At 29.1% G+C, this 24522-nt stretch overlaps 1 protein-coding gene across 1 annotated transcript; it reads left to right on the top strand.

The window, feature by feature from the left end:
- Nucleotides 1-9667: 9667 nt before the first annotated feature.
- On the top strand, nt 9668-23830 carry LOC139426625 (uncharacterized). The gene is made up of 9 exons (XM_071186019.2): nt 9668-9739; nt 11066-11180; nt 11592-11731; nt 14689-14830; nt 16501-16715; nt 17851-17977; nt 20295-20428; nt 21387-21555; nt 23570-23830. The coding sequence occupies exons 1-9, from the start codon at nt 9703-9705 to the stop codon at nt 23802-23804; spliced, it is 1314 nt and encodes a 437-aa protein (XP_071042120.2). The 5' UTR covers nt 9668-9702; the 3' UTR covers nt 23805-23830.
- Nucleotides 23831-24522: the final 692 nt, after the last annotated feature.

Genomic DNA, 24522 nt, shown 5'->3' with positions numbered 1-24522 from the left:
TTTGATGAGTTTTGATTCATGAATTTTCCTTAGAAGCATTAGTATGAGGTATTAATTGATACTAATATTAGTATATTTTAGGTACAGCTTTTAGAATATGATAAAAACTAGTGAAATTTAATCTAAATCTTCAAGTACTTTCTTGTAGAAATTTTCACTTTTTGAGAAATTTATTTAGAGTTTATCTATTTGGATAAATCCAGGAATTCAATGTTAAGTTACGATTTTCAGTTTCCAGAAGTATAATATTGAGAGATAATAAGTTTTTTTAAATTATAATAAAAATTTTTTATCAATACGCCGTGAATAAAAATCTTTTGACACAAATTATTGCTTAATAGGGGGCTAAGCCCCCTGTTCGCTGCCGCTCACCAACCCCGATTATTGCTTCGCAATAATTGTCCTTTCTTGACAGAAAACAATTTTTCTACTAAAGTTAAAATTATTCGCTTAACATCTATGTACTAAAAGGAATTCTGTTTACTTACTTTTGTGCCTCTACTTCCCACGTCTAAATATTAATCTCAAATATTACTTTACCCAAATATTAGATCTTTTGGTGAACGGAAGTGATATTTCGAAGTAATCATTTTTTAAAATAACATTTATATTCTTATAGCATTGTATTGTTCAAAAACATTTGATGAGTTCACAACCATAATTTAATACTCTCGCAAATAGTAGCAGTACTGGAAAATAAGTTTAAATTAGGGATACAAAAATATTTAAAGAAAAACAATACCTTTACGACTATTGTTAATTTTGTACTGATGACAACCAACACTATATGGAAATGAATGAGGGAAAACTGGATCCTACCACGTGATTTTCCGGCCTTTAAAAATGCACCGACAACAATGGAAAACTGCGACACCATCATTAGAATTTTATATATAGTAAGAAAACTTAAAGAAAATTAATTAAAATATAGCTACTTACATTTTTCTTAGAAATTTCCTTGTCTGTAATTTTAGAGAAAAACTGGCAAATCATTTAAATAAAAGAAAAGAAAATTGTGTCACTTCATTGTTAAAGTATTACATAGCATTGTTAAAATTAGAAAATTGAGCTAAGTTTTGATTTTAATACTTTTTAAAATGAATTCGCAATTATTGAAGAAATATAGACATCAATGGTCAGATATTTTTCACTGTTTTTAAGTGATAGTAAATTTAATATTTAAATTTACTAGATGATATCATTAGAGATATAAATGAGATGAGAATTTAACAAATATGAGTACACATCATTTTAAACACTTAATATTGGCATTATGATGCTTAAATAATAATATTTAAATTGATTTTTAAATCTTATATAAATAAACGTTACATTTTATTGAAATAAATTACAAATGTATTCTCACCTCCCTCAGGTATTCGAGTACAATTTTTTTTCCAATCACCTACCCCATGCTTAACGTCAGCTCAGTTTATCAGGAGCAGGAATTAACTACAAGAGCTATAGCTTATTAATTTTAAAATTCTAACAAATTTTTAATAAAAACTGTAATTTAGTTTGATATTTAAAGCTTTTGATAATTTCCAAGGTATTTAGCTAAAAAGATTTTAGCTTTTTGCTTTTTTAGTGTTAAAATGTTAAGTATTACAAAACAACGTTTACAGAAAAAAAAATTGTATGATTTATGTAAAATGCACTAATATTAATTTTAAATATAGTGAAATATTTTTTTACGTTTTAAATAATATTAAGGAAATTTTTAAATTTTGAAGGAATTATAAGCAAATGTTGCTTAAGAGAATGGAATTTATGTATTTATCACTAATAGTAGCCTTAAGGGAACGAAATATGATATTTTTGTCTGCCTATGTTTTTTTGTCCTACAAATGCAATTTTCTTTTCACATTTTACCTACATTTACCTGTTTCAATTGCATTTTGCCCACTTTATTTTTAACAATTAATTCGACAAAATTCAAGAGTTATCTCATTTTGAGTACTTTGATTTTAAAAACTTAAGCTATTTTCTTTTTAAATTAAGTGATATGAATGCTTAGACGAAACATGCATAAAATTTCTCTATTAGTTTGAATTATCTAGAAATAATATCATTTTCAAAGCTTATTTGCTTTGTCTCTCATCAAATGTGATGATGAGTTTTGGGTATTCACCTGTTTTGGAGAGAGAAAAAAAAATCGCGTAACTTTTGTTGACTTCGGTCGTCTTCAAATAATAAGCATCAGTAGTATTGGGATAATAACTAATAGATACTGTGGCAATAGTATGGCTTAATATTGTAATACAGCCACTTAATATAGTAATACAGGTACCTAAAATATATTATGTTGTAATAGGTTTTACGCCTTTCTCAAACATGGAAGTACTGATTTAAGTTATTCTAACTTTATGATGAAGATATTTAAATTTTTTTGTATGTGGAGCAAATTTAATTTAAATATATTTTCATTTAATGTTTATTTCATATTTGGTGATAATTTGCTCAGTTATTTATTATTATTAATTTAGTGTGAAACTTGCATTTATCCAAGTAATAAGTAACTTTAAATATAGCATAATGAGTGTTGCATATTAAAAATGGGAAAGTAAATTTGACTTATTTGGAGCATTTATTATTTTTTAAAATGCGACTTAAATAAAAAGGGCAGTCAAAGGCACTAAACGTTTGACTACTACACGTTTCATTTGTGAAAAATAAATAATTTTAAAACACTTATTTTTCTTTTAATTATGATCTTGCTGTCTGTGATTGAAGTAAATTTAAATAAATGAATTTTTTTTTAAGGAAATATAATATAATGATTTTCTAGGTACGAAAAAAATTGGTAACAAAAATGTGAGAAACAAGAAATTCTTATCAAACGTTACTAGAAGAATGTTACACAAGATTTAGGGATTTTCAAAGTAATTTTCCTATTAAAAAGTTGTTAAAACTTTTTTTATTTCGCTATCATTCAAAATATTCAACAAATTATGCTTCTTTTTAACTATTTTTAAAACTGCAACGCATTCAAACTAACAATTGACTTTCTAGAATTCTATAAAAGATATCCAAGTTTAATCAGGAGCTTCAAGCACTGTTTTGTTGAAATTTTAATTTTTTGAAATACCTATTTAGTGAACTAAAGCTGTTTAAATATATATAGGCATTCTATATTCGCTTTCAACAAAACGAAACGAGACAGTTTTGCTTTTTTCCGAAGTAGAATATTGATTGATAATAAGGTTTCCGCAAAATCATTACGCTATGAATAAAATTCTTTTTAATCCAAAGAACATTGAATGAAAAATTAATTAAAGTCTAGCTACTTACATTTTTCCTACGAAATTCAATTTCAACTTCCATCCAAAATTCCAAAGAGTGAATAACAAATAATTCACATAATCGGAAGAAAAATTGTGTATTTCATTGTTGAGAAATTAAATGGCATTGTTAAAATAAAAAATAATGCTACATTTTGATTTTAATATTTATACAAAATTCTCGTTTGTTGAAGAAATATTGACAACAATGATCAAATATATTTATCGCGTTTAAGTAATAGATAATTTATTAATGAAGTAGGCTGAATGGTATCATTAAAAAATGATGCGCAAACTTTTTTGAATTCCCCTCAGATCTTTGAACTTTAAATATTTGCTCTATAATACTTAAATAATAGTTGTAAAATTATTTAAATGCGTTGCATTTTATCAGAATAAATGTTTTATCAATTACACATTTATTTTGACCACCTTGAGGTATTCCATACTAAGCCTTTTTTAAATCACTGTAGCTTTGCAGATGCTGTAAATACTACAACAGTTATAGCTCATTAAATGTAAAACTGTAACATTCTCAAATAAAAGTGGAAATTGATAAAAAAATATTCACAGTTTTCTAATTCATTTGAAACAGTTGAAGCGAATTATGATTTTTGCTGTTCTTTTGTTTTTTTAAGACAAAATTTTTTTTTGAATTTATCACAAACCGATTACAAAAAATTTGTATAATTTCACCTAAAGTGAACTGAATTCAGGTTTTTAAAGAGAATATAAATAACTTAATATTTGTATTTTAATTAATATTGAAGAACTTATTAAATGTGGAAATGGATTCTAAACATTGGTTAGTTATTGGAAATTGAGTGAGATGTATGTTTTTATCATTAATTTCAGCCTTAAAGGCAAATGGCTTTATCCGCGTTTTTTTTTCCCTATACAAATTAGAAAACTTCTAGTCAATACATTTTACCTACTTTATATGCAATATATTCGAAAAACTTCTATTTAGCTAGAGTCCTCTTCATTTTGTGTTGTACACATTTGAGGTTTGGTAACAAAAGCATTATTTACTCTAAAAATTGAATTATAAAAATCTAAAATTTAAAATATAAAAAAATATTATATTTTTTTTTAAATGTAAAGGTGTTCAGTAAATTTGTTTCAAAATCGTTTAAAGCAAATAAATTTACAATAGGATTTTTGACAATTTATATTATGTTTCTAAGAGTAATTTCTTCGCACCATATTCTTCCCCTGTTCCAAAATCGCAAGTATTTTTTGAATTACGGTTTGCTCGAGTAGTAATATTCACATATTCAAAAAATTGATCTTTATCATGTTTTGAAATATCTCAGTTGCAGGGAGAAAAACATTCTGGTAAAATTACCGTACTATTATTACCGTATAATAACATATCTGATAAAATATATATTGGTAATAAGAACTAAAATATACGGTATTTAAATCATTCATTTAGTAATTTTTTCGGTCATAGGGTAGCAAGTTACCGGAAATTTTAATTTTCAAAATTACAGTTCTTTTTACCAGATATTTATTAAAAAAATGCAAAACTGAAAAGTAAATTTAACTGAATAAATGGTTTTCATACCATAGTCGAAAATTTCATGATAAAATTACCAAATTTTCCTACATTTGCTAATTTTTGTCAAATATTATAAGAGCATATTTTATTGGTAATTCTAACAAAATCATTAATAAAACGCTTTGAAAAACTACCGAGTGTTTCATGTTCGCTAAGAGTCAGAAATATGGTAAATGTTACTTTATTCTGGAAGCTTTGTCTATATTTTTTTCTACGTGTAGATAAGTCTCATTTTAGTTAAGTAATCAGACTCATAGAAAATAAAAATTGGGATCTTTCATGAAGTTAGTTTGGAAAATTTCCAATGCTTTGTTCGAGGATTATACTTTTGAAATGGACAATAATTTAAGTATTAATCAAAGTAAATTTCACACTGTGTAATTTAGATCAAGTAAAATAAATCTTTTTTTCCTAACAGCATGGTTAGCTGCTACTTTTTTATGTATACTGAATAAGAAATAGCCAACTTTTTATCGAATTAACATAAGTTAATATAAAACTTCGTCTTTCAATTTATTTAAGCTATTTAGAAAAAGCTATTTAAGCTATTTTTAGCTTTTCGTTTTTGTTTGATTGTTTTAATTGCTTTTATAGTATCAGTTTACTTTCAGAAATTTAATTGCAGCTTGTGACGACTAACGTATTCTTCACGGCAAGACGGCTTCTTTTAATTACCCATTAAGACACATATATGATCGATTTTTTTTAGAAAAATTGGTAAATGCGTAGTTTCTACACTACATCTAAAAAAGCTTTTTATCTCTGGTCTATGAATAACGAAGCCATCTGCAGAAAACTGCAATTGTGTATTCGAATTTTTGGTGTATTCGAATTCACTTACCTAACTTTCAGTTTAAGGACAGCTAAAACCAAAGATTGCTGTGCACAATTACTTTAAAACTCTTGGATTACTGTTTTATGTATATAGAGGAAATTTTGATAGCGTTCTCTTCTATCCAAGAGCATCTAGAACACCTCCGAGATGTTTTTAAACGTTTGCGAAAGAGTACGAACTTAACAATCAATTTACCTAAATGTACTTTCTGAGAGGGTAAAGTTTTTTTGGACAGTAGGTTGATAAAGAAGGCTTAACATCTTTACCCCAAGAAATAGCAGGTTTAGAACATTTTCTCAAACCAACTAGTGTGACTGAATTTCTGCAATTTCTTGAAATACCTCATTTAGTCATCAGTTTATGCTCAAAATCACTGAAAAATCATTACATTTACATAACATGCTCGGTACTGGTGTAAAAAACGATACAACTCCCTTGATTTAGACTGTGGGGAGAGTATGCTTCCGGTCAAGTCAACATTCATCCATCAAAAGGTACCTCATGACAGAATCAAGTTAGCATATCTTATACATTAGGGAACTGGTATTTAATAATCTCAGTAATAGTTACACAACAGGACAACCAAAATGAGCAAAGCGTTTAAGAATTGCAAGACGTCATTGAAAGATGTTAGATATTTAGGTCATCCATATCCTAAAGCAGCATTAGCTTTAATGAGTTATGCCTCCAAACTGGCTAGAGCAGTGTTTCCCAACCTTTTTTGTACCATGCCCCACCTAAGCCTTTCTAAAATTCTTATTGCCCCCCCCCCATGTAACATATACATAATTTTTAATATTAAAAAATCAAATTGTTCACTTAAAAAACTTAGGAAATTGTTAGCGAAACAAAGTAAGTAAATTTTCAGAACATATAATGAGAAACCAAAATTCAAACTCGAAATAATTTTAATAATAATTTTTGTATTATAATTTAATATTTTAACTTAGTGAGATTCTTGCCCTTGATGCTTGCTTAACGTAGATTTTATCTTAGGTTCCAATTTGGTCAGCTTCAGTCTCAAGTCTCCCCGTTGTGTTATATCCAGACGATTTGTTTTTTTTACCAGTAAAATTATTTACAGCACTAAATCCACATTCAGCTAAATATGAAGAGGGAATCGGTAACAATAGTTTTCTTGCACATTTGATTGAATTTGGGTATTTGTTTTCTGTTTCCTCACGAAGCCATGACATCACTCCTTTCATATTAAATAAAGTTTTAACTGACTCATCATTTTGCATTACTGCAAGTTCTTCTTGATATATTTGATATATCAGACAAATCCACTAATATGGACTGCAACATCCATGTTGGAAAATAAATTTGTTTTAAATCAGAATATCTTTCTTTTAAATCAGCCGATAGAATTTTCAGATGATGGACAATAACAAGTTAAGCGGTATCATTTACTTCACATTTTTGGAGCCAATTAAACTGTTCAAAGTTTTTGTTGTTAATCTATTTCTGACATAACTCAATAAGGGTAATGAAGCCAAATATCTTCGCTTTTGCACCAACAAGAATTTTATTTGTTCATTGAAGTTTCTTATTTAAAATATTCAGTTTTTCAAAGATATTGGCTAAAAAACTCACAAATGCTTTACCATCGACTGTAAACAGATACTTCATTTCAGGTTTGTCGCTTAAAAAATCCCTAAGTCACATAATATTTATTGACCGCAATTATTCAAGAATTAGCTTTTCTTCTTTCGATTTTGTCACCGAAATCTTGCATGGCATTTAAATGGCCCAGAGCAAGGGGTAAACTCATGTCGAGTCCATTTTTGAATTGCCCCCCTTTACAATCAAATTGCCCCCCGGTGGGGCGTGGGCCCCACGTTGGGAAACACTGGGCTAGAGGAACAGTGTATTAAGCAACTTGAAAATAACAACTGGTTAGGTTTACTACTCTTTAGGTTTCTTTTTTAAGAAAACCCAGTCCAGCTGAACAGAATTATATTACGTATGACCGTAAACTTTGGCGTTACCTTGAATATTTTATCTATATCTTAAAGGACAGTGATTTTATGATTTTTACGGACTTAAAACAACTAATTCATGCTTTAAATAAAAATTTTATAAGCTATCTCCAAGATAAATTAACCTATTAAATTTTATTACCCAATTTTTAACTAAAATACAGCTTGTAAGTGGTTCAGAAAATATTGTGGCGGATGTACTTTCTCGTATTCAAAACTTTCTACCCAAAATGATTCATATTATTCTCATCTGTGCTCAAACAAATGATCCTGAGTTAAAATAGTTGTTGGATTCTAGTAACAGCTTAAAACTCCAAAATCTTCAAGTACCAGGCCAAACATATCTTTAATGTGCCATTTCAACAAATCTTATTTGCTCTTACATACCAAAAGTTCATAGATTTTCAGTACTTCATTCTGTGTATGATTTGGCTCATCGACATTGGTTGTTAAAGCTATAGTCAAATTAGTATGCAACGGTTGAAATAACTAGAGTTGATTTTTTTTGTATAGCAGAGTTTGATTGAGAGGATATGTATTAACTTGCAGGTGACACTTTTAATCTGCTAATAATTTTTGATGCCAGTTGGTTACCAAAGAGTTTAAACTCACTATTTGTTCTCACAAATATATTAATTTTGGTTACTTCGACATCTGAACTGCTACTAAAAATCACCAAGCTATGTTTGTCATCAGTGAGGATTAATCCATAAGTTTGGGGTAAAACTGTTGTAACAGGTAATATGCACTGGGGAAATATTCGCAGTTTGTAATTATTCCATGCACTGGGGTAATTATTCCATGAATTCGTATATTAGTACTTAAACTATTAATATCAGTTCTTAATACAGATACTCTGGTAATAACTTCTTTGGAGTTCCAGTACAGATTTTTAACATATATTTAAGATATTAAGTCCATATTGATGAAAATATGAAAAAAAGTGATATCCTTATTATTTAAAATTAATTTTATTTATTGATTTATTTGACTCCAATTTTGCTTTTTCATTGATTATTATTAATTCTTTTATTTTTAATTTCTTCTAGTGTAGTGATTTAAGTGAGATAAAAAAGTATTGCAGTGAATTCAGAAATATAATTCGTTTTACTTATAGCCCCTGAAACTTTAAATATTGCAGTTGATATAATGATATAAGAAAATCGGCAAAAGGTACTACGCATTTGATTACTGCACACATCAAATCACTTATTATCCTATTAAATGATGCTTTTTCATTAGTTGACGAAAATAAAATTTGTGTTCAAAAAAATAAAATCCAAAATTATGAAGAAATAAATACCTAAAATTAAGAAACATTTGTTAAGTTTAAATCATGCTACGTAAAAAACCACACTGATTGTTCCACTTACTCCACATGCACAAGTCACAATGTAAATTTCTAAACGTGCTTAAATTTTGATTTCTGTCAATTTACTTAGAAATAAAATAACGTGTGCTTTTTTTTAAATTGTCAGCTAATTAGTAAATGTTTCTAGGTTATTTTACGGTAATAAGAGTCTTATAAATAATAAGACTAATGAATAAATTCGGCAGTTTTATTTAGTTCATTTGATTAGTTATCTTATGAAATTACTAAACATTCGGACAATCAAATTACTTGTTAATTTCTGGTAATGTCTTTGTTGCATGTTGTATTTTTATAACTGTGATAAAACAACACGCAGTTTTTTTACCAAAAAAATCTGAATACCAATCTGTCATCAGTGTGCGACCTTGACTTAATTGTAAAACTGGCAATATTCAGCAAACTGTACAAACAAACTAAATGAATAAAAAAGTTGAAATGTTGTGTGAAAATACAAATAATCTTTTCGAATTTTTTTTTTTGATAAACAAAGCGAGAAAAAAGAGAATCGTGTTTATTTGACAGGATCGAAGAAATATTGTATCAAACTTTCCTTATTATGTCATCGTTGTCCTTTATTTACTATCATAACAAAAGCTCTAATTTTCATTAAAAAATCAGTTTGATAGGAAATAATTGTTATAAAGAAGGTTATTTCTGGAGAACTAAATATGCAATTGCAGCATCTTATTGTTCTATTCTGTTCTAGTGAGTAATACATATTTTTTCTGTAATAAGTTAAACTGTTTTCAAAGGAAATATTATGCTTAGTTTTAGAAAACTAACGCTTATAAATATCTACCCACACATAAATATATTTATGTGTGATTTCGGTATTTGGTATATTTTTGCACCAATATATTTTTGAACCAATATATTTTGTTAGTTCAAGTTAGATAAATATTTTCATGTATTTTACACTCTTTTATATTCATTCATAAATATGGACAGATTTCATGGGGAAAGAAAACTGACGATTAGAAGGTCTGCATAAAGATATGAAATTATTTGTATTTATTGCATTATAGATGATTCAATTATTTATATTTTTCGTTTGAAGTGCATTAAGTTGTTTTATATTTATATAATAAAATTTTTTAAATTTATGCAATGCGCCGCGATCTAATCGCTTTCTAATCGCTGAATTTGGTGTGAATCCTAGCGATGGCTGGTCGATATGTATCTTCATCTGGCTTGCATAGACCACAGTGCTGACGTAAAATATCCCCAATGGTAGACAGATCATGGCTTAGACTCCCCATGCAGTCAGGCTAACAGTGGAGAGGTTCTCGTGGTCTTTATCTTTATGTAACGCAATTGTGGGTTAATTCCTTTAAAAAGTCCTCCACGAAAGAAAATTTCTCCCAATACTTAATCCAGGAGTTCCCTTGTCTCCTGGATTGGGTTCAAAATTACAAGGCTATTAGGTAGAAGATTGGGTTAAGTCGGCTGTTGAACATTAGGTCCCGAAAATTGAGTCGACTTTTCAACTACTGTTATAAAGAATTTTAATGTAATGATCACATCCTAAATCGTTGGACTCAAATTACAAATAGCACTTTTTTAAAAAGAAACCCTGATTGAATCCCTGACGGCCTTTATCAATACCTCTGATTCGTCTATGTTCAAAATCCATGTGGAAAAAAAACACACAATTATTACCATTTTGTTCCATTTTGCTGAAAAGCTGACGATTTTCAAACCTCATAAAGTATTTAAAATAGCCGATTAATAGTGTCTGCAATTAATTACAGCATGCAGTCAAAAAATCATGATAGCACTTATTCCAGAGAAAAACGAAGAAATGCAGTGGAAATCTAGCGAATCTTCACCGAAGAAGCAAGAACTAAAAATAAAGTTTGATTGCCTTTTTAACTATCCTTTTTTTTATTTGACGAAATTGAATTTTAATGCTCTTTCTGGTTCATTTTTAACTTAAATTTTAAAGTTTTTTTAAAGGTAGTTAAGATATAACACATGTATTTCTTCTTGCCCGTTTAGTTTATTTACTTTATCTTTTGCATTATATTACAGTTTTTCTGGTTGATGGACAAGACGAGTGCCCTGAAAATGTGATAGAAGTTTGCGGAACCCCCATCCAGGAATTGAAATTCCCAACGTGTAACAGTGAACTGGAGGAACTATGCTCGTAAGAAGTCTAGGAAAAGAGAAAAAAACTTTTTTTAGAAAAATTTTCATTTAATTTAATTTTATTTTTTGTTTTGTTTTATAGGATGTTTTCTACAAGCGGCATAGTGTATAATCAATATTAAAATAATATGCATATAAAGAATAATGAATTAATATTTAAACAAGTTAAAAAAACAAAGCTCAATAAATTTAACATATCACTGATAACAGTGGCGGATTTAAAATTATCAGTGTTGCTTCGGCCAAGCTACCCTAGTTTAATTGGAAAACTCCATTAAATATGCATTTAAATAACCGCAGAACATCCCGTATATTCAAAAGTTTTTTTCAGTAAACATTTTTGATTGCTAATCCAAGAAGTCCAAAAATCTCCTATTAATGAAAAATAAATACTTTTTATTTCTTATAGAAAATTAAAACAATTTGCTGAATGTGTAATTAATTACAAAGAAATATGCCCAACAATTGCTGGTATGCGTTTAAAAATTGCACAATCTCTACTGAAAACAAGCAATACATTTTGTATGAATGATTCTGCTTGGTTTAAAGGTAAGTTAAATCACTAATAAAATTAATTATCAAATTTAATATATATATATATATATATATATATATATATATATATATATATATATATATATATATATATATATATATATATATATATATATATATATTCATTAATGAATTAATGAATACATATTTTTTTATATATACTCCAATTAAAATATTAATTTTGAATTTAAAGTGTAATACTCCATTGAAATATTGAATTTTTACTCATTACGTAAATACTGAAAATTCCCAATAGTATGTATGGCGTCATTTGTTAAAATGAATCAAGATGGTCAAATTTTCTCCTTTGAATGACGTTTACTCTTGCATTCCTTTTAGAAACCTTAAATAAGAGACGGAATAAACCAATTTCGCATGACTTTTTTATGATGTAACTACTGGGATACTACGGCCCGAATAGCGAAATCCCGAGACCATGACTGGGTAAACCTTTTCTTTAAGAAGTCGCCATAAGATGTTAAATAAAACTTGAAAGAAACCAACTTGTGTGCTTCAATTTTTGTGCTCAAAATTTTTTTTAATTTTGCTTAATATTGAAATTTTCCTTATTATTGAATTATTAAATACTGGTCATTCTCACTGAAAAGGTGTAAATAGACTAAAAAAATTTCTCAAATTAAAGTAATTAAAAAAGTGATAAAAATTACATAAATGCCTTTGATTATTTTCGTTATATGTCCTTATAATAATGGTCAAGTTTTCTATTTTATTTTTTACAAGATTTAAAATATTTTAAATTCTGCCTTTTCCACGGAGGAGATGTAATAGTCAACGGAGGAGAAATTTTATGTTATAAAATATAAAACGTCAATGAAGACTAATTCATTAATTATTGGGCACAACTGATATGAGTTTAACATTAATAAGTAAATAATAAAATATTTCATTATTAGAGATAGAGCTACTTCCGATTAATCATGCTGCTATGAAAGGAAACATCCATTTTTAAACTAGGTGTACAATTCTTTTAAGTAACTCTTACTGAATATTAATAAATTAAAATGTAAAGACTATTGAAATAAAAATTCAGACTCCACATGAAAGTTGAGTGTTGAGGGTACTCTTTTATGAACATTTTATGCAAGTTAAACATACTGTCTTCCAAATAACGTATTTGTTTTTTCTCTTTTCTTCTTGTTATTGTTTCTTTTTTCCTGGGCACAAACGGCTTTGCTCTATCAATTTCTAGAAATTTAAGTACATTTAATCACGATTTTTCTGTTAAATCTTTTTCTGATGCAAATTTTAAAGTTTCTTGCTAATTTTTTTTTTTTTTTACTTTCTTCAAACAATATAGGGTTTTCTTTTAATTTCTGTCTAGCTTGTCTCATACTAAGTTTTTTCTGTTCCCTTCTCTTTTGCATTTGAACATTTGATTGCTTTCTTTTCTTAAATTTTGGTTTTGCAATTTTTTTCCTAAAATTTGAAAAAAAAAAAAATTTTAAACATCACAGAAATTATTTAGAAAAATTGCCAATATTTACTTCTCGATTTGAAAAAGTTAAACTTAATTGATTTTCTTCAAAAATAGAAGCAAATTAACACATTTGTTCCATTTTAAAAAATATCAATTAAAAGAAAATAGTTTTTTAATTATTAGAATAGTATTATGGTTATCTAACACATTGTCTCTTAAATTGACTGTGCCTTTTCCTCCATGGACTTGTTATGTCCACGGAGGAGACAAAAACTAGTTCTTGAATTTTTCTGATTTTTAATTTTAAAGTTGCAAAAATGGGGCAGTTCTTTTTGTTAAATATTATATTTTTGCAATCTAAAATTTATCTATCAAAAATAAAATAATTTTCTCTTACCTTCTTTATGATGCCCATGGAGTATACGGTGAGAACTTTGCCAAACCCCAGTTGAACACAACAATCCAAAACTGACACCAAAGAGAACAAAAACAACTGATAGTTAACATTAGAAAATGGAATGGTTACCTTTCCCAGCAGCTGTCTTACAGGGATTTCGCATATTCTGCCCTTTATTGCATATTTACAGAACTATATTAATTGTCCACGGAGGGAGACATCACTTTTGATGGACAAAGTTTACTAGTCATTTATTTTACAAAAATAAATATTTTTTTTAAAAATATTAAATAAAAAGTTACTATAAGCATTTAACTAGGTAAAACTACAAAAATCATTCAAATAACATTTAAATTGTTTAACAGGCATTAAAAATTATTTTGTGCCACAGATGTAGGGACGTCCACGGAGGGGATTTTGAAGTCATGTTTATTAAAAAATAAGAATGAAATACTAAATACATTTAGAAGAAATGCATATGATTTGTTAGTTAAGAACTTCACGAAAAATCATAAAGAAAAATATTAAGAAATCTGCTGTATTTCCTAATATTTATTACTCAGGGACTTGAAAAATCACCTTTTTGTGAGAATGACCCATACGTTGATATTTTCCTTATTATTCCTTATACATTTATTATTCCTTATTATTGAAAATATTATTTTTTTTAAATATTCCTTATTATTATTGAAAGTTTTTCAGCAATAATAAACAGCCTATTGCCATTCTGTTAACATACCTAAAGGTAAAGATGATGATGTTTATCAACAAAATCAAAATATTTATTACATTCATTATCAGATATATTGATCCTCCCTAAATTTTTGCTAATATCATTATAATTAAACATGATAACCATGAGATTTATTATATTTGAAGCCTTTAATTCTCTTAAAATCTTTCAATGGAAATTCTTTTTTAAAATGTAGTTTTCAAGAATATTACGAAATTCATATATATATATATATATATATATATATATATATATATATATATATATATATATATATATATATATATATATATATATATATATATATATATATATATATATATATATATATATATATATATATATATATATATATATATATATATATTCCTTTTGATTTTAAGGAGTTGTAAAATACGGCAGCTGCTACGACAATTTTCTTGGTATTCAAGATATCAAAGACATCAATGAGAAATGCTCACCTGATAAAGTTAATAAAATTAATCTGGTTTTATCAAATGTGCCTGATCAACTCTATAAGTGCTAGTAAGTACTTAATGGTTTTAGAGTGAGGGCTTGAGAAAAATAATTGGAATATCAAATTCTTTATAAGGTTTAAACTTTAACGTTGAATTATTTTTTAGTGCTGTCGCCCTGAAATTTCTGAAATTTTCACGAGGCAATTGCATATTAGACAAAAATATATCGCATAGCTATTTGTTATCACGATATTTTTAGCTGAAACCACTCTCTTTGACAAACTGAAAATGTACTCGATCCATAGGCTATCTCATTTCTTTTAAAGAAATTAGCTATATTCTTATATTTATTTAGTATATTAAAATTGTTATTGATTTAAAAATTCATTTTTGAGTTTCCTCAAATGTGTAAGAAATTTTTAAATTTATAAATAATTAAGATAATATATTGTGAAATTTATATTGAGGGAAAATATAGAAATTACGGAAAAAGAAGAAATTGAGTGGAGAGCAAATGATTTTAGACAAAAATTTTTTAGAATTACTATTTAAAAAAATTACAGCTCAATATGTGCATTTATAAAATGACCATTCTTAAAATGAACGTTGACGAAGTGTCACATATCACAAATCGCTCATTTTCAATGTTAAACAAGAAAATCAAATCTTTAATTATGTTTCTTACGATAGCAACTTTTCATATCAGTAGGAATTTGCTTTGTTGCTTTTATTTTGCTTAATTTAAAAATTACCAGTTAATTTAGTTCACATTTTAAATACAGGCATGACAGCAATTTACAAAACGGATTTAAATGATCAAGTTTTAATCGGATTTAAGTATTTCTGAATACACATTTTAAGCTATAAAGTTTTCTTAAACATGTATTCTGTACTACGCTTATTTTTTCAAACACGCACTTCAAACTAAGACTCTTTCTTTTAATTTGCACTTAGAGCAACGTTTTAAATAGAAAAATGTACTGTATTTACTGTACCTAAACAGAAACCATATCAAAAAGTTGCAAACCTAATTTTTGAAACCATTAATTGTAATTTGACTACAGTATAATGCGAAAGCAATTATATAATATTTAAACACACAATATAAAAACTCATGCCAGATGATAGTACATATTTTAGCATGCTACTTCGAGAAAAATTTTAATTATTTTAATGCATTTTGTTAAGGTATAAACATGATTAGCTTAAAATAAATAGCCAGGTTTTGACTTTGAAAAAACACGGCGTGTTTAATTCAAGATTCAAAGTAGCATGCGTTTTTACACGAGCTAAGAAACAATATTTTTTCGAGATTTATTAAATCTCTTTTTTTATGCATAACTGGAAGTGATTTTTTTAATCAATGCAGTGTAACCATATCCTAATACTTCACTTTCTAATGAATTATTATTTTGGATATGAATATTGGAGAATATAGGATTTTAGAAATAAAATCAGGTAATTCCGATTTGTTTTTAATTAAAGGCTATAAATCTGCCCCAGGTTGGCGAGAATAATAAATGTAAAATAAAGGCTCTTCAGTATGTTATTTATGGTGTAAGAGAAATTTCATAAAGTATTGCCCTTCCGGTTTTATTGGGCTCTAACAAGCTATATATAAGTCGCTCTTATATGGCATAATTACAACAATTAATCAATATTTATTCTAAATTAAGTTGATAAAACCTGTATTTATTAAGCAAATGAAATTCATACTACTTTTTTAATGCATTTTAGTATTGATATCGCAACTACAATCTGTGTAATTGATATAATGTCGAAAGTATGTGGAGAAATGGCTACAGAATTAGGTCTGCATTTTCTGAACGGAATTGGATTCTGGAATGGTTTTTGTTTGAATCACAAAGAAACAGCTTTAAAGATGATGAGAAAGCATGGCTTAGATATCAATCCGAAAACTACAGAGGAACAATTTGTGACTCGCTTTGAAAGTATAAGAACAAACATTGCTTTATCTTAAATCTTGCTTTGTTGTTTTGCTTCTGAAAAAACAAAACTTTTTTTTTATAGCTGCATTTGAGTTAAAAATATTTGTTTTCTTTCAAAACAAATTTCTTCGTTTAATTATCAGAGGTTTTTGAAAACATCACTTTTAATCTGGGCTGGAAGAATACCGAAATGTTTACTTGATAATCAAATTACCGGATCAAACAGATTTCGTGTGATCGAATCAAACAGATTTCGATGTTTTCAGTCCCGCTTTTTTCATAAGTAATTCGTCTTGATTTTGATAACTATTTTTTGTTCCTACCTTATCATTTGAATATTTATATGTTGTATAGTTGCATTTGTCTTCAGATTTCCCTTTTCGCATCTTTGAAATTAGAAACTTTTTTTTATTTAAAAATTGTGAGAATTTACTTATCATAATTCAAATAAAGTACATAGATTAAAAAAAAAATCTAATATCCATCACCTATCATTTGCTGATGAATATTTCTCTCTTAAAGCTTCTTTAAAAGCACGTAGAAGTTATTTAAATACTTCAATTTTACGAAGAAAAAAAGACTGGTAAAATTACAGTATTGTATGATAAACACATTTCTGGAAGAAAAAAAACATAATTTTGGTAATAAAACCATTATATACGGTATTTCAACTACTTATTTGGTAACTTTTTTATTCATATGGCAACGGCTTTACCAGAAATTCTACTTTCCAAAATTATAATTTTTATTATGACTCCTTTAGCAAATTCCGCTCCGGTAAAAATTAGATTTAATGTTTCCATTGAGCTATTTTACCATATTCTGGTAGTTTTGAAGATGCTTTCTTTCTCAGTGTTTTATTAAAATTTTAATACTGAATCCAAATTAAAATTAAAAATAATTACTTTAAAATATACTCATATTTTATTGCCAATAAAATCTCATATTTTGCCTCACTTAATCTCATTTAGTATGAGTAAATATTAAATTACAAAAAATGCGCAATTATTTAAATTTATCTTACTCAGTAATAAATGATGGATTATTTAAATAGTCCCTCTTACTATTAAAATTCGTAAATGACTTTCATATATTTAGTAATATTCATATCCATAATATTTTTATTTTTACATTTTAGATATTTCAGCCAGTTACGGATTAAACAAAGATTTGTGCTTAAGAAACTATAAAAGTTTATGTCAGAATCCAGGGGATTTCATACATGATTTTCCAGAAAATTTGGCTGATCTGTCTGCAAGATGCAAGTAAGATAAAAGTTTTCTTTTTTAAATAATCATTAGTAATTTAGTGAACTTCAAAAGCAATATGAGGGAAAGGAAATGAAATCGATCACCTTGTGCAAGTTTCAGGAAAAGTGCAATCTTAGATCCTTTAGTATCTTAAAAAACAGCAGGTTTTCTGAGGAATTCTGCAATTTTATTATTTATGCTTATTTTTTCAACAATTGCAATAGGAAAACAAAACAGCCACTGTAATTTTTCAACTGCAGTAGAAAAACGAAAAAAAGTTTTGCTCTCGAGAAAAAGCTTTTATTTCAAACTATATATACCATCTTACCTTAATGAATTATATGGGTTTTAAAGCGGAAGAATAGCTTAAATTTTTTAAAATCATTGCACTTCTTTAAAAATTGCCCATTTGGTGAGATTTTCTCACTTGGAGCAAAATTACTTAAATAAATAAATAATTCTAATTTTTGCAAACATTAATGGGCCCAGACAAAGCAATGTTGGACTAATTCTGTAAAAAGTTAAAGTCACAAACATTTTTTTCTTACAAAACCGTGACGCATCTCCATATGAACGTTTTGCAGTATTTTCAAATCTAACATAGCATGCGCTGTTTAAAACTAGATGAATCTTAATATAAACTGCTGTTTGTAGAAAATGCAACACCATGAAAGAATCATCAGAATCAAATGAAATTTAATGCAGAAACGACTTGTACTGATACAAATAAATGATGAAATTTTCAAAACAAAAGAAACAAATTAAGCGTCCGAAATCAGTATTTGGTGCAGCCACCACGCGCTGCAATAAGTGCTGCTATACGACGTGGCATGGAGTCAAACAGATGTTGAATATCTGCTTGAGGAAGAGAATTCCATATCGCTTGTATGCGCAACCAAAGTTCGTCTTTGGAAACTGCAGGACGCGGATCACGAGTGAGACGCCGACCAACCATATCCCACACGTGCTCAATAGGCGACATATCCGGCGAATAAGCAGGCCAAGGAAGAAGTTGCATGCGTTGTGCTGAACAGAAGTCTCTAACAGTCCGCGCAACATGTGGGCGTGCATTATCCTGCTGAAAGATAGCTCCAGGGATGCCTTGAAGGAAAGGAACGACTTCGGGCTGTAGCACTTCACGGACGTATCTGTTGCTATTGAGATTACCCTCAATTCGTATCAAATTGGATCGTCCATGATACGAAATCGCACCCCAGACCATAACTCCGGGTGTTCGACCACTATGTCGTTCAATAATACACTCAGGAAGGCAGCGTTGACCGGCATAACGTCTAACACGAACACGGCCATCATGGGTCCACAAATTGAAGCGTGATTCATCTGAAAAGACAACTTGGTGCCAATCAGCTCGCCAGTCTCTGTGCTCAAGAGCCCACTGCCGACGCAGCCGTCGATGATCCGCCGTGAGGGGAATCCTGTATAATGGCACCCTTGCACGCAATCCACGGCGCAGCAGACGACGACGAATTGACGAAGCCGACAATTGTACACCTGTAGCAGTAGACCAATGTGCTGCCAGCTGCCTGGAGGAAGCTGTGCGATCATTCACCGCCATGCGGAGCAGGTGTCGATCATCGCGCTCTGACGTCACCTTCTGTCGTCCAGTGCCTGTTTTTCGAGTTGTTCGGTGCTCGTCGGTCCACTGCTTCCAAACTCGCATCACTGTGGAACTGTTCCGCTGCATACGAGCTGCTATTGCGCGATAGGAAAATCCTCCTTCTCGAAGGCCGATTATCCTCCCTCGTTCAAACTCCGTAAGTTGCTTGAATTTCTTATTCTTCCGTCGTGGAGGCATACTCAGGTCTCACTAAACGTTTGCCACTAACAAATAATCATAGACTATTTTCAACGTCCCGCTACAGCACTTTATTTATACGCTTTCAGCATCAATTCAGAGGGCGCTGCGCGCGCCACACACGCGCGATGGCTCTGAAACTTTATTAATTTGCATAATATCCTATAATTGACATTTGCTGCGAATTTCATTTGATTCTGATGATTCCTTCATGGTGTTGCATTTTCTACAAACAGCAGTTTAATATAAATGAATGAATATTACTAACTCTAATCAGTTATGGAAATAGCATATATTCGAAATAAAAAAAAAATCGATTTTTCAAATGGCGATAGAGTTTTCGATAAACAACCTTAATTACCCACCCACAGATTATCCGGAAAGAAATCCATAAAATTAGTTATGACAATTTCGTAAATAAAATGCTTGAAATCTAAATAAATATTTGGGGGTTCCGCAAGCATCTGAACAAAGGATACATGCTGTTACAGAGTATAAAATTCTTTCTATTTTCAGAGCTCATATAAAGTACAAAGAGTGTTTGATTGATTACGAAGAAAACTGCGGTGAGAAAATATGGGGAATGTCACTCCATGAAGATTTAGAAACTCTGAATACATTTTGTGACAAAAATTCCGTTTTGTTCCGTGGTAAGAATATTAACATTATCTTCCAATCACGATGTTAGACATATTGTCTTTTTACTTCATCTTTATTTTATGTAATATATTAGTTTTCGGAAAATATATCATCTTTTTTATTTCTTCACTTAGATCCCATAATATTAGCTATTATTTTTACATTCAGTTATACTTCTATGTTTAATATACTCGGTCCTAATTTCATTTTGATTTTAGAATTTTATATGATATACTAGGCTTCGGAAAATGGTCTCTTCTTTTTTGTTCTTATAACCCATAATATACGTATAAAAAATAAAATATTTTCTTGAAATATCGATCCAAAAAATAAGGGATTGAAATTATCTAATTAAATTCTAATTCTCAAAAGACTCCAAAGTTCTAGAATGAATTTTTTAAAATTAAATTCCAACTTACAAAAGATTCTAGGCTTAAATTATCTAAATCAATAAATTCAATTCACTAGATTCATGAGACCTAGAATGGAATGTAACGAGACCTGAAATTTATAAAAAACTTTTTAAGTAAACAAAAAAGAAATAAACATTATTTTTTTAATTCACTCAAGAGATTGAGCGTACGCCTTACTGTGAGGTGACCCAGGTTCGAATTCCAGTGACGGCTTGTTCTGCTCATATTTTAAAGCTTGTGTGGGATTATGAGTTTAAGCATTATCTAATTAAAGATATTCGTAAACATATTAAGCAAGAAAATATAGATATAACGCCTGCTAGAGATATAAAATATATATTTTAATAAACAGAAAGCAGGCTTTAAGAATAATTATTATTAAGTACCAGAATTTCCTATTGTTGAAACTTGTAGAGCGTCATAAGTTCAATTATCACGATAGATGGAAATTAAACTATTTTATATTTACATGGATATAAAGAATATAATTTATCCTCATGAATGCTTTGCATGCGTTTGAAAACAAATTTTGTAATTTGATATTTTAATGTTGCAGCATTGTCAGATAAGGGAAAATGTTTCAATAAATGTTATCAAAATTATGAAAAAGATGCTGGAAATAGAGTTAATAATTGCTTTGATGAAATAAAAAATAAACACCCAGAGAAGTATGAACTGGAATACCATCAGCGATATCCGGAAGATTATAATATTAGGTCCTGTTTGTAAGTATATACTCATCTTTAAAAAAATATAATGTAACAAGGTAATAACATTAATTTTATGCTATTGAAATTAAAGTATACTTTGGACTACGCGCGAATAAATCACGTTGATAAAGCAATAATAGCACAAACACACGCATGTTATGGTTTTGACATTATAATAATCTTTCCTCAGTGTAGGAACTCAGAATGAGACAACGACTATTGCTATAGCAAACACAGAATACTCATTTTGCCTCTTTCTGTGACATTCTGGTTTAGCACTAATTTAGGAGAATGGAATTAAGGTATACTCTGTGCAACGTGTGAAAAAAGCTGATCAGCGTGAATAAAGCCTAATTAATGGGACAAAACGGGCATACTATAGTTTTGTCTCTGTTGTAGTTGTTGTTACTTTTGCTATTTTCCAACCAGCAAGCCTGCTTGAAATCAATCGAAATGTGTAAGACAGAGGGGGCATTTTTTGCTCTTTCAGTGGGCCCATCTATGTTAAAGAATACGACCTAAGCCACACAATTCACAGTTTGTGTTACTTTTCTTATCATATTCCATTCATTCATCCACAGATCGTAAAAGTGACCTGAACCAGAGAACGACCAATCTCCATTTCAGTACCCCCAGTGGTATTGATTTGGTATGGGAACTTAGAGGATTTGAGACCCCAACAGATTTAACTTACACCAGTCACCATTTAATACGCGGGGCTTACTCGGAAGGTAGGATTCAAACTCCTATTCTCATGAGCACAAGCCCAACGTCCTACCAACTAGTCTATCTCGACCAACTTCGTTTCTATAATCAAAAGCCTTTTTAAAAGTTGGAACATTGATTGAGTCAACACCTGTGAAATAATAAGATAACTTTCATTATTTTATGAAATAATACAGAATGATCATTCACTGCTTCTTTAATTTGTTAAAATGAAATTAGGGCATAATTCGTGCTACGCGAGAAGGACGCTTAAATAGTGGCACATAAAACAGAGATACTTTAGTTTTATTTCGTTAGCAAGATTCTACCTCATCATCGGAATACAGAATGAGACAATGTCTATGGTTTTATGAGCCCATGTATATTATTACCAAAACAGAATAGTTATTTTGGAGAAACATAAATTTTTTCAAATGCAATTCTTATTAGCTTTCTGAACCAAGTAAATATGTCTAAATTGCGTTAATAAACCTGAAATGGAGGCACGAATGCAGGCATACTATAATTTCGCTTCTATTAACAAGAACCTTCCTTAGAGTTAGAAAGAAAAATAACCACAATCTATTATCATACGAGGCACAGAGCAGTCATTCTCGCATATTCTGATTAACTTTTGCAAATGAAATTAGGATAATTAGGGTATGTATTGAATTAGAATACAACGAATTAGGATATTGCAACACATGAATATACCTAAGTGACACAAAAAAAGCTCAAATCGGAGCACAAAATCAGAAATACTATAATTTCATTTCTATAAACAGGATCCTTCTCCAAGTCAGAACAAAGAATAAACCAACTTCTTCTGGTATATTAAATACAGAATAGTCACACTCGCATATTGTGGCATAACATTTATTTTTGCATATGAAATTAGGATAATTAGGGTATATAGAGATTGGATTAGAGTATAATGAATTAGTATATTACTACACATGGATATATCTAATTAATACGGATAAAGCCCTAACAGACGCATAAAATCAGACGTACTACAGTTTCGTTAACCTTCCTCTGTGTCGCATCACAGAATAAGCCAATGTCTTTTATCTTATGAATCAATGTCTATTATGCGGTGAGTCAACTTCTATTATTGTACGAAATAGATATTTGCCATTTTGTGTTCGACACTGAGAAAAGTTCGTGTTTATAGTACCGGAACTTTAAAATGTATGTTATCAACTACATAGTATGTCCGCTAATGTGTCATTATGTGTGCTTTATTTTACTTATCTATTTATGATGAAATTCTATTGCTAGTTTCAAAATAGAGCATTATTTTGTACGTCTATTTATTTTTTAGTTATCATCTCTTATTGGTAAAGTGCCTAACTGATGTAATATCAGAAGATTGCGGAGAGACAGCAAAAGAATTAATGTTGCAAGCCTTAAAAATCAACAAATTGAAGTACACCATGTGTAGAGATTTTCCAAAGGAAGCTGCGTTTTTTATGAATGAATTAGATTTCAGTTTGGAACCACAATGTTCACTTGAGGATTTAACTAATCGTCTTGATAACGAATCTGAAGTAGTTTAAGATGGAGAAAATTCCCTTCAAAATAATAAAAATATTGTTTTGTTCAAAATCTTATAACTGCACTTTAAATACTGTACAATAATAATTAATGTACTGAAGCAATAGTTTCTGTTTTATTGCGTCATTATAATTTATTTTCTCATTATTCTAATGTTTGCCTTCTTGTCCTTCATTCAGTTTCATTTAATTTCTTAGTGTAACTTTTTAATTTTTATTTCTAATTTAATAAAATTTGCCACACCGATATCTCAAATGATGCAAAAAGACTAAAATTAAAACTCACAGAATTTTTTCTGATAATATATAAACAGATAAACTGGTTACTCTTTTTATTGGAATACGTGCATTTAATGGTATACCTGCAAGTGACGTAATGTGGGTACCTTAATCTTGATTAGTTGCTGAAACGTGGCTTTTGTTTACGTTAGTAACTGTTCTTTACATTCTATTTCGAGTAAGCCAAGCGTTTAAAGTATCAGTTCTCTTAGATGAAGCATTTTATATTCTTTCACGAGGATTTCAATTCTTTCATTATATATTTCTTACTTCACACAAAGACAGGTTGAACATATGCGAACTATTTATGTATCAAAGTTGCCACGTACGCAAAACAAAAGTATAGAACGGCTACAATAAAATGCATAAACAAATAATAAATATAAGTTAAATAAAAGACGTAGACGAGAAAAAATTACATTTCAACGAATTCCATGCGTGA

Source organism: Parasteatoda tepidariorum, chromosome 3 (assembly GCF_982258835.1).
Source record: "Parasteatoda tepidariorum strain Cologne lab strain chromosome 3, Ptep-v5.0, whole genome shotgun sequence".
Taxonomy (NCBI): Eukaryota; Metazoa; Arthropoda; class Arachnida; order Araneae; family Theridiidae; genus Parasteatoda; species Parasteatoda tepidariorum.
The sequence above is the reverse complement of the archived record's forward strand: the minus strand, read 5'-3'. Positions and strand labels throughout refer to the sequence as shown.